The 12,318-nt window shown below is 42.6% G+C and overlaps 1 protein-coding gene across 2 annotated transcripts; it reads left to right on the top strand.

Moving 5' to 3' along the window:
• Positions 1-1,250: 1,250 nt before the first annotated feature.
• Olr1433 (olfactory receptor 1433) lies at positions 1,251-5,116 on the top strand. 2 transcript variants are annotated; one of them, XM_039086466.2, is made up of 2 exons: positions 1,251-2,291; positions 3,472-5,116. In XM_039086466.2, exon 2 carries the CDS (start codon positions 3,483-3,485, stop codon positions 4,464-4,466), a length of 984 nt encoding a protein of 327 aa, XP_038942394.1. In that variant the 5' UTR covers positions 1,251-2,291; positions 3,472-3,482; the 3' UTR covers positions 4,467-5,116. The 2 variants fall into 2 exon arrangements, with proteins under 2 accessions (XP_038942394.1, NP_001000525.2); NM_001000525.2 differs by lacking the exon at positions 1,251-2,291 and having other exon boundaries at positions 3,483-4,466.
• The last annotated feature ends 7,202 nt before the right edge of the window (positions 5,117-12,318 follow it).

Genomic DNA, 12,318 nt, shown 5'->3' on the forward strand with positions numbered 1-12,318 from the left:
AGGTAATGACAAAGATAAAAAAATAGGCTGGCATTTGTTCACCACTCCTGGGTCTGGAGGGCTGGCTTGGTGGTTCAGAACTCTCATGGCTCCTGCAGAGGACCTGTGTTGGGTTCCCAGCACCCATGTCAGGAGGCTCACAACCACCTATAGCTCCAGCTCCAGTGGATCCCATGTCCTTTTCTGGCCTTTGCAGGCACCTGCACAGAGACAGACAGACAGATAGACAGACAGACAAACAGATGCTTATACTCTTGAACTAGAAAGTATCTGGAAGGACACACTTGTAAAGTGAAGTGTGAAGTAAGAGAATCCATTTTTACATCTTTTCAAAAAACTATAACAGAATAAGAAATGAAATAAAATGACTTGTTTATAAAAGGTTTATAAACAAGTGATTTTTAAACATGAGAACTGTTCTTTTTTAAAAATTTTTTATTAGATATATTTTTTATTTACATTTCAAATGTTATTCCCTTTCCCTGTATCCTGTCCATAAGCCTCCATCCCCTTCCCGTCCTCCCATACTGGTATTTCCTCCCACACACCCCCTTACCCCCACCCCTGGACATTCCTCTGCACTGGGGGTCCAACCTTGGCAGGACCAAGGGCTTCCCCTTCCCCTGGTACCCCAACAAGGCCATTCACTGCTACCTATGCAGTTGGAGCTCTGGGTCAGTCCATGTATAGTCTTTTGGTAGTAGTTTAGTCCCTGGCAGCTCTGGTTGGTTGGCATTGTTTTTCTTATGGGGTTGCAAGCTCCTTCAGCTCTTCCAATCCTTCCTCTAATTCCCCCAAAGGGGGTCCCGTTATGAGAACTGTTCTTATTGATGACCGAGGGCTTGAAATTTAAAACATGAAGGCACTGACTTATAATCACCAATAACAATGAGTTATATATTTAAGAGAAATCTGAAAATTGCATAAAATACTTAGAAAATATGCCAATGGATGATTTTGGAAAAAAATATTTATTTGCAGACATAGTGGTACATACCTTTAATTCTAGTGCTTGGAAGGTAGAGGCAGGAGGATCTCTGTGAATCTGAGATCACCCTTATCTCCATAGTGAATTCTAGGCAAAGTGGGGCTACAAAGTAACTCTGTCTCAGAAAAAGAGAGAAGGAAGGAGGGAAGGAAGAAGGGAGGGAGAGAGGGAGAGAGAGAAAAAGAGACAGAGACAGAGAGAGACAGAGATAATATTTACTATTTAGTTATTCAGTTATGTGTGTGTTCTCATAATACATTTTGCTTTGTTGGGTAGCTCAGGATAGCTCTGAGCTTGATGTGTAGCCAAAGACGGCCTTGAATCTGCCTGCCTGTTTCCTGACCACTAGGATACACCACATTTTATTTACATGGTGCTGGATGGTGCTGAGGATGAAACTTGGACTTCATGCATGCTAGACAAAAGTGAACCCCAAGCCCTATATTTTGTTTTCTACATATTTGAACTTACAATATCTGGGTGGTGAACGTTTCAAGTGATATCACCTGCCTATGCTCATCTGAATTTAGCAATTGCTTGTTTCCCATTTATAATACCATTGTCTGTTAAATAACTACTGTTATTAACTAGAAGTTATTAACTACATACACACACTCGTTCTGCAAACCATCTGTCTTTTGATGCGGTGAAGATGCTCTGGAAGGTGTGTACCCTTTGACTAGGGGGTCAAAAAGTTCAGGACTGATTCCTACACATGAGATTAATGGTGGCAAAGAGAAAAACACTCAATTCTCAATTCTGTAACAGAAACATGTTTCTTTTATTAAAACAACATACACAGCCTTGAGGTGTATACAGAGAAGTGGGGATCTCTTAAGAACTATGATATCAACTTAAACCCTCATCAAGCATCCACGAAAAGGTTAATGTCTCATGCCTTTCAGTGATCCATGCAGCACTGGTGCAGGGCATACAGGCCACCTCAGCTTTCCTGTATGCCAAAGAGATTAGGGGGTGGAAATTGGTAGAGAAATTGGGTTTATTTACACTTTGACCAAGCTTGGGTGGGAAAGAACCTCCATTTCTCTCTGCCTTTCCAGTAACGTGCTACAGAAGCAAGGGACTATGCATGTGCTATTTAGCTGTGGGGGTGGGTTGACCAATCTTCTCCCAGCAGGATCTGAACCTGGATCCTGGGCCTTCCCCATTTCTTGTTCTAGTAAGAAGACTCAGTGGGAAAGGGACTTTCCCTGCCAAGCCTGATGACCTGAATTTGATCCCCAGAGCTCATATGATGAAGGGGGAAAACTGATTCCTAAAGGTTTTCCTTGTATTTGCTAAGGTAAGCTAACACACACACACACACACATACACACACACACACACACACACACACGCACGCACGCACACACGCACGCACGCACGCACGCACGCGCGCACACACACACACACACACAGACACACACACACAGACACACACACGCACACACACACACACACAGACACACACACACACACACACGCACGCACGCACGCACGCACACACACACACACACATACACACACACACACACACACAAATGTAATTAAAACAAAACTTTAATTGGGATCTAATTTTTCTTTAAGCAATATTTCCTATGTCCTTTGGGAAAAAAAAGCAAGCACCATGGTGCCAAGACAGCAGGCCCAGAAAGAGGTCTCATGCACATGGTTTCACTGATAACCCATTGTCTCCTACGCCATTTTCCTATCCAGAAATCCAAAATTCACTAAAAATAACAATCAAAAGAACAGAATGTGTCCCATGTATCCCAAGCAAATGACAGTTCGTTTGATCCAGATGAGGATGGTGCTTCACCTCCACATTTAAGTTCCTCTCTGCTGGGAACATGGCTCTAGATGCTTTTGCTCTTGTCAGTCTTGATAAACTTTAATGGTTTATGGTAGATTTCCTTACATTTTTCAGTAGATTATAAAATGCATTATATATATATTTCATACATTTGTAAAAAATTTAAACATATTTCTAGGTAGCACCAGTCTGTCCTTGAATTACCAAATTATCAAAAATCTCAAGAAAAAACCCCAGAAATTTAACTTAAAATACATCTCTGTGGGAGTCAACCCATATGGGCTCACATGGGTGAAGTCCCCATTTCCCATCATCTGTGCTGGGCAACTTCAAATGCGCTTGGTTGATTATGCTGGACTGAATTTTGTGTTCTTTGCCTTTGGACAGCTTGGGGCTGTGAGTCTGGAGAGAATAAAAATCTAGACCATAGAATGGTTCACTTTATGGAATTAGAGGCGAGAGTAGAGGGAGTGTGGCAGATACACTAAGGAGCAATTGCTGGGGTCAAAGCCAACCCTGTCACATTCTACTCAAAACAACTGGCTTCCCACATACATGGCGCAGTTTGCTGGTCTGTCAGCATTACTACATCCTTATTGGAATTAAACAAGTAATAAATAACTGAAGCTCTGTCCGCTCCGATCACTGTTGTCATTGATGTCTTCCTCAGGTGCGCTAAAGATGGGCGCAGACAACGACAGCACCTTCAGCCATTTCATCCTTATAGGCTTCTCTGACAGGCCCCAGCTGGAGAGGGTCCTCTTTGCCATCATCCTGCCTGCCTACCTCCTGACCCTGCTAGGCAACAGCACCATCATCCTGGTGTCCAGGCTGGACCCGCATCTGCACACCCCCATGTACTTCTTCCTCACACACCTGTCCTTCCTGGACCTCAGCTTCACCAGTAGCTCCATCCCACAGCTGCTCTATAACCTCAGCGGGCCGGACAAGACCATCAGCTATGTGGGCTGTGCTCTGCAGCTGGTCCTGTTCCTGGGCCTGGGGGGTGTGGAGTGCCTGCTGCTGGCTGTCATGGCCTATGACCGCTTTGTGGCAGTCGGCAAGCCCCTGCACTACATGGTCATCATGAGCCCCAGACTCTGTATGGGCCTGGTCTCAGTGGCCTGGAGCTGCGGGGTGGCCAACTCCTTGGCTATGTCTCCGGTGACCCTCAGCCTACCCCGCTGCGGGCACCGCAGGGTAGACCACTTCCTCTGCGAGATGCCAGCTCTCATCAGGACAGCTTGTGTCAACACCGTCGCAGTGGAAGGCACTGTCTTCGTCCTGGCAATAGGTATCGTGCTGTCACCTCTGGTGTTCATCTTGGTCTCCTATGGCTACATCGTGAGAGCAGTGTTGCGAATCCGCTCCGCTGCAGGGCGGCAGAAGACTTTCAATACCTGCGGCTCGCATCTCACTGTGGTCTCGCTTTTCTATGGGAATATCATCTACATGTACATGCAGCCAGGGAACAGCTCCTCCCAGGACCAGGGCAAGTTCCTCACCCTCTTCTACAACATTGTCACTCCTCTCCTCAACCCTCTGATCTACACCCTCAGGAACAAGGAGGTGAAAGGAGCGCTCAGGAGGCTGCTGCTGGGTAGCCGAGAGATAGGGGAAATAAGGGCTGGTTCCAGACAGACCAGAGGCAAGCTGTCTTGGTGAGGTTGGCAGTGAATACTGAGAGAACGCAAACTCTCAGGCAAACGTTTTAATAAAAAAGAAGGGGGCGGGGAGAGAAAATGTTCTGTAGTGACTTGGTTAAAATTCAGGCTGTCCTGGGACACACGCATGTTACTGGATTCTTAAAGGGTTCTGGTATTTGGTGGTCATGAGGAAGGTGTGTGTTTTAAATTTCTTCCTTGTGATTAAAACAGACTTTCCATGAAAGATACATATCTGAGAGTTTGTCCCTAAATTGGTGTAGTGTTATCCTGTACATGGTGAAATGTGTTCTCCCGTTAAGGGATGGGGGACAACAGTTGCCTCTGTGCACTTTTTACATTAGGGGGATTAGGGTAGTGTGACTGTGGATAGCTGGTCTTACAGTTACAGACATAAGCATCTAAGCTCTCTTGTCCCCACGTATGTCCCTATTTTGCTATCAGGGGTATGGGAGGGCCAGGCATCCCGGGCCTGGATGTCACTACATGTAAGGCTTTGAGTAGTCTTGGCAGAACTGGATCTGATCAACTCTAGTGGGCAGCTCTCCACTGATTGGCATCTTCTGGGCTCTCTAAAATCCTGTGTAAGGTCCCAAACCATTTGCTTTGTGAATGAACTGAACATTAGGTTTCCCAACTGTTCTACCCCATGATGAGCCATGAATCGATAAAGAGTATTCTCACTCATCCCTCTTGTGAGCATGACTAGGTTTAGAATCTAGGAGACCCTCAGAGTGCGTCTGTGAGGGTGTTTGTAGAGCATTAACTGAGGGGGGGGGAACCCATCCTGAATGTGGTTCTGCACCCAGATGGTTAATAAGACTAAGAAAGAAACAAGGAGGAAGCCACATCTCCCTGCTGTTCCCAGGCTGCCATGAGGTAAAGAGCAGCTCGGCCCGGCCAGCCACGTCTTCTCCACAAGATGGACAGAACCATTGGAACCCGAGCCTCAGGGTGTTACTTCTTTATCAAAGCTAAGTGACTTAGTCATGGCAATGAAATGGCAACTAATGTAACCATAAAGGTAACTAATGTAACAGTAAAGCTAATTAATGAACCCATAAATGAACCCTACCAACTCGTATCCTGGTGCCAAGTAGGACACAACTTTTCTTAGAAATTTATTCCATTTATTTGTTTTAAACTTCTTTTTGATTACTGTGTGTGTGTGTGTGTGTGTGTGTGTGTGTGTGTGTGTGTGTGTGTGTGTGTAGGCTGGCATGTTTCACAGTGCACATGTGGACATCAGAGGACAACTTGCAGAGTCACTTCTCTCTAATTGTACAGGTCCTGAAGAGCCAAACCAAGTCAAGAGGCTTGGCAGCAAGCACCTTTACCCACTGAGCCATCTTGCCAACCCTGTTTTTTAACTTTGTAATCACATGCTAGGTGTTTTATTCCCATGAACAAGATGACTCTTTAGGACCACCATTCAGCATTGACTTCTGCATAGTCTGGTGGTTTATGTTTCCAATATTCCCACCAAAGCATTTTCTGGCTTGCCCATCACTGTCATTGCTAGTCTCTCCTGCAAGCTGGTCTAATGGTTGTTGCAAATGTATGAAATATCTTTCTGGGATACAAGGGCTCCTTCTGGCCAGCCCCAAGCTTCAGCCTATCTCTTCCCCATGTGTAGAATTCCTGGGGAAATTCCAATTTTTTACATTTATTGTTTCAGTAGTCTGACAGCCAAAGTGAGGACCACAGTGTCTCTCTTTGGAATACTTTCACATCTACCAGAATGCTTTCAGGAGCATCAGGAGAAGTGAGGATAAACCAGTGTCCCTAAACTCGGCTGTCATGTCAATCAAGAAGAGAACAGGTATTATGCAAATGGAAATAAAGTGCAGAAATAAGTCCACGCTTTGGGCTTCACAAGATGGTAAAAGCACTTGCTGTCCAAGCCTGCGGACCTGAGTTCAATTTCCAGAACCCATAAAGAAAAGAATCCCAGAGTGGTGGCACACATCTGTAATCCCAGCACTCTTACAGCTAGATGGCAGGCAGAGACATAAGAGCCATCCAGAAACTCATGGGCCAGCAAGGGCAAATATACAACGTGATAAAAGCAAGAGAGCTGGATTCAACAAAGCAGATGGAGATCCTGCTCCTGAGAGCTGTCCTTTTATCTCCACATAGGCTCTGTGGCATTCACTCTTACACAACACCTCTCTCATACACACACACACACACACACACACACACACACACACACACGCGCGCGCGCGCGCGCGCAACAGAAAATAAAATGATAGCTCTTTGTTTATTGTTCCAAATAACTAACTCATTCACTGTGTCTCAGTACACAAAACCCAGTGTGCAGAGACCTGATAGGTGCGGCAGGATAGTAGAGGTGGTAGTGGTGGTTGTACTGCTGCTCCTGCTGGTGGTGGTGGTGATGATGGTGGTGGGAGAGAATGCTTTGGCATGCTATGGTATGGATCTATATGGAGAGAGAGAGAACAAAGCAAAGTGCAAGCTGTGAATTTACTCCAGTTTCCAGGGGAAGAACTGTCAGCTCCGGGACTCAATACACAGCGTGTTTCTTCCCTGTCTCCATCAGGTAATTAGTGTGTTTTTCTTCTTATGTGCTCCACCTCTGTCTGTCATACTAGGAGGAAAGAACAAAGATCTTAGTTTGCAAGCACAGGATCAGTAAACTGATGTTCTTAACTAATTTTCCCATCTAGCTTAAGACTCTATATTCATAAAGTTATTGGGCTAGTCAATACAGTCAAGGTATTAAATTATTTCTTGTATCACTAACTGTTAAAGATTAAGCTATGTTTACATAAACATCTTACTATACAAAAGTTAGTTTGCTCATTCAGATTTACCCAGGGAAATTTCAAAGGCAAAATACCAATGTATTGAAATGGTGGTGTATGTACCAACACTTCCAGGTACAAAAGAAACCACCCATTGTAGTTCCCATTGCTTAATGTGGACCATGACTCAAGCTCTTCCATAAGATGCTCAGTGGATCTCAGGAATAGAAAACTCGGATGAAGCACAATAGAACTCCTAGTATGAGACAGTGACCTTTCTGTGATGTAAGATGAAAAAATACTCCTTAGAAAAGGTCTCACTGGGACACAGCCTGCAAAATAGGGTCCACATAGGGCATGAATAAATCCCTTAAAGAAATATAGGAAAACACATTCAAACAGCTAGAAACATTAAAAGAGGAAACAAATAAATATAAAGAAATACAGGAAAACACAATCAAACAGGTGAAGGATATGAATAAAACTGTTCAAGCAATAAAGAAAACACAAACGGAGGCAATCCCGGAGATGGAAAACCTAGGGAAGAGAAGAAGAACTACAAACACAATCGTCACCAACAGAATACAAGAGATGGAAGAGAGAATCTCAGGTTTAGAAGATATGATAACTGAAATCAATACATCAGTCAGAAAAAAATGCAAAATCTAAAAAGTTCATGACACAAACATCCAGGAAATCTGGGACACTATGAAAGGACCAAACCTAATGATAATAGGAATCAAAGAAGGAGAAGAATAAAAGGAGGAGGAGGAGGAGGAGGAGGAGGAGGAGGAGGAGGAGGAGGAGGAGGTGGAGGTGGAGGCATCAGCCTAGTTAAAAGGCCTCAAAAACATCTTCAACAAAACAGCAGAAGAAAAATTTCCTAAGATAAAGAAAAAGTTGGCTACAAAGGTACAAGCTTACAGAAAATCCTCCCACTGCATAATCATTAAAACACTAAATATATAGAATAAAGAACGAATTTTAAAAGCTGCAAGGGAAAAGGGCCAAGTAACATATAAAGGCAGACCTATCAGAATTGCACCCAATTTCTCATCTGAGACACTAGAAGCAAGAAGAGCCTTGGCAGAGGTCTTGTAAATGCAAAGAGAACACAAATGCTAACCCAGGCTGCTATACTATACTAGCAAAACTTTCAATCACTGTAGATGGAGAAACCAAGATATTTCATAACAAAATCAAATTTAAACAGTACCTTTCCACTAACCCGCCTCTACAGAAGGAAAACTCCAACCCAATGTACACATGCGTGCACACGCACACACACACACACACACACACACACACACACACACACACACAACCACCACCAATATAAAAATAACAGGAACTAACAATCATTGGTCATTATTGTCTCTCAACATCAATGGACTCAACTCCCCAATAGAAAGACACAGGCTAACAGAATGCATGTGAAAACACAATCCATTTTTCTGCTGCATACAAGAAACGTATTTCAGTAACAAAGGTAGTAATTTTCTTCATATAAAGTGCTAGAAAGAGATTTTCCAAGCAAATGGGCCCAAGAAACAGGCTGAAGTCGTCATTCTAATATTTAATAAAATAAGCTTTCAACCAATAGTGATCAAAAGACACAGGGAAGGACACTTCATAATCAAAGGAAAAATCCAACAAGAGGACATCTCAGTTCTCAACATCTATGCCCCAGATGGAAGGGCATCCACATTTGTGTAAAAAACAAACAAACAAATGAACCTAAAGCTTAAACCATAGTGAAAGCAGCCAACTTGCCAAAAGCAATCTACAGATTTCATGAAGTCCGCATTAAAATTCCAACACAATGTTTACAGACCTTGAAAGAGTAATTTTTAAGTTCATATGGAAAAACAAAAACCTAGTGTAGCATGTAATATTAGAAAAACAATCCATGCTATGACCTGCTGGGCACCAGTCGGTGGTCTTAGTCTGTTCCCAGCCCAGCTGAGACTTCATTTTTTCCTTTTGCCAAAGCCTGTCCCACCAAAGTTGGCTCTGTCTCTCCACAGCCCCAAAATAGCTTCCGTCCCTGAGGCTGGCTTCTGCAAAATCTGCTCAGCATTTCAGAGGCTAGCTGGGGTGCACTCTCACAAACCCACACTGCCAGGATTACCTTCCCTGGAGCTCAGTTGGATATCCATGAGAAGGAAAACACCAGGTAATCCTGGTTTAGAATCAACTAACACAATTGGTGGGCCAGAAATCTAGAAACCTAGTTTCACCAAATGTTCTATGTTAGAAATTTTCTGGTGGCAGATCCACCTGAACTAACACCCTCCAGCCTACATTGTGTCTGCCTTGCTCCTGCAGTCCAAAAGGAAGTCTCCTCCTCCTGCCTTCCCTTTTCCTCTCTCTACCCAGAAGTTCCACCTCCTTCTTGCTCAGTGAATGGCTTCTTATATTTATTATTTTAATCAATTAGGGGAAAATTTCTCTGCAACCTAACAATAAAAGATCTTCTAGGGGAATCACTATCCGTAACTTCAAGCTGTACTCAAAGCAATTGTGATATACCAAATGGAATTGGTATAGAGACCGACAAGTTGATTAATGGGATAGAATCAAAGACCCAGAAATAAACTCACACATCTATGGATACTTGATTTTTAATAAAGAAGCCAAAACCATACAGTGGAAATAAAGAAAACACCTTCAACCAATGGTACTGGTCTAAGCTTGGAGTCAGAACGTAGAAGAATGTAACTTGGTTCGTATTTATCACCCTGCAAAGAGCTAAAGTCCAAATATATCAAGAATCTCAGCATAAAATCAGACACACTGAATCTAATAGAAGAAAATGTGGGGAAATAGCCTTGAATGAATTGGCACAGGACAAAATTTCCTGAACAGAACACCAATGGTGCATGCTCTAAGATCAGCAATTGATAAATGGGACCTCTTGAAACTGAAAAGCTTCGGTAAGGCAAAATTCACTGTCAATAGGACAAAACAGTTGCCTACCAATTGTGAAAAGATCTTCATTCACCTTACATCTGATTGAGAGCTAATATTCAAAATATATAAAGAATTCAAGAAGTTAGACCCCCCAAACCCAAATAATACAATTTAAAAATGGGGGTACAGAGCTAAACAGATAGTTCTTAACAGGGGAATGTCATCAGGGACATGCAAATCAAAATGGCCCTGAGATTACACACCTTACATCAACCAGAATGCCGAAGATCAAAAACTCAAGGGACAGCACATGCTGGTAAGGATGTGGGGAAAGGGGAATGTTCCTTTATCGCTACTGGGATTGTACAACCACTCTGTAAATCAACCTGTTGGTTTCTCAGAAAATTGGAAATCGTTCTATCTGAAGACCAAGCTATACTAGACTTTGGCATATACCCAAAAGATGCACCACCATATGACAAGGACACATGCTACACTATTTTCATAGCAGCTTTATTTGTGATAGCCAGAAACTGGAAACAACCCAGATGTCCCTCAACCAATGACTGAATAATGGAATACTATTCAGATACTAAAAACAAGGACATATTGAAATTTGCAGGCAAATGGATGGAACTAGAAAAATATCCTGAGTGAGGTAACTCAGACCGCAAAAGGACATGCATGGTGGTATACTCTCCCTGATAAGAAGATATTAGCTATAGAGTACAGAATACCCATGATAGCTCCCACAGACCCAAAGAAGTTAGACAAGAAGAAGGCACAGCAAGGATATTTTAATCACATAGAAAGGGAAACAAAATGGTCATAGGAGGCAGAGGGAGGGAGGGAACTGGGTGTGTGTGTGCCTAGTGAATGAGAAGGCAGGATCGGGTACCGGGAGAGAAGGGAAATAGGCTCAGAGGGCCTGGAGAATGAACAGAAATCTGCAGCTGTAGTGTGTGTGTGGGGGAGGGGTGAGGGAAATCCCTAGGAAGAAGTCTCAGAGACCTGAAATAGAGGAGGCTTCCAGGAGTCAGTGCAAGTGAACTTAGCCTAACGGGGACACGGAATCTGAAGAGGCCACCTGCAGTAACCAACTATGATCCCCAGTGGAGGCATAAGGACACCAATTCACCTAAAATACTCTTGACCTGAGGAAATTCAAAAAACATCATCAGATCCTACTACAAAAGCCTATACTGAACAAAACTGAAAAATCTGGATGAAATAGGCAATTTTCTAGACAGATACCAGGTACGAAAATTAAACCAGAATCAGATAAACCATCTAATTAGTCCCATAACTTCCAAAGAAATAGAAGCGGTCATTAAAAAAATCTCCAAACAAAACAAACAAACAAACAAACAAACAAACAAACAAACATACAAAAAAGAGGACAGAAGGGTTTAGTGAGGAATTCTATCAGATATTCAAAGAAAACATAAAACCAATACTGTCCAAACCATTCCACAAAATAGAAACAAAAGGAACACTACCCAATTCCTTCTATGAAGCTACAATCATGCTTATACCTAAACCACACAAAGACCCAACAAAGAATGAGAGCTTCAGATCAATTTCCCTTATGAATATCAATGTACAAACTCTCAATAAAATTCGCAAAAACTGAATCCAAGAACACATCAAAATGATCATCCATCATGATCAAGTAGGTTTCATCCAAGGGATGCAGGGATGGTTTGATATATGGAAATCCATCAATGTAGTCTACTATATAAACAAACTTAAAGAACAAAAACACATGATCACCTCAGTAGAGGCTGAGAAAGCATATGACAAAATTCAAAACTCCTTCATGTTAAAAGTCTTGGAAAGATTAGGAATTCAAGGCCCATACCTAAACATAGTAAAAGCAATATACGGCAAACCAGTAGCCAACATCAAACTAAATGGAGAGAAACTTGTAGCAATTCCACTAAAATCAGAGATTAGATATGTCTCTCCCTACTTATTCAATATAGTACTTGAAGCCCTATCCAGAGCATTCAGAAAAGAAAAGGAGGTCACAGGAATACAAATTAGAAAGGAAGAAGTCAAAATATCACTATTTGCAGATGATATGATAGTATACTTAAGTGACCCCAAAAGTTCCACCAGAGAACTAATAAGCCTGATAAACAACTTCAGTAAATTGGCTGGGTATAAACT

Source organism: Rattus norvegicus, chromosome 10 (genome assembly GCF_036323735.1).
Source record: "Rattus norvegicus strain BN/NHsdMcwi chromosome 10, GRCr8, whole genome shotgun sequence".
Lineage (NCBI taxonomy): Eukaryota > Metazoa > Chordata > Mammalia > Rodentia > Muridae > Rattus > Rattus norvegicus.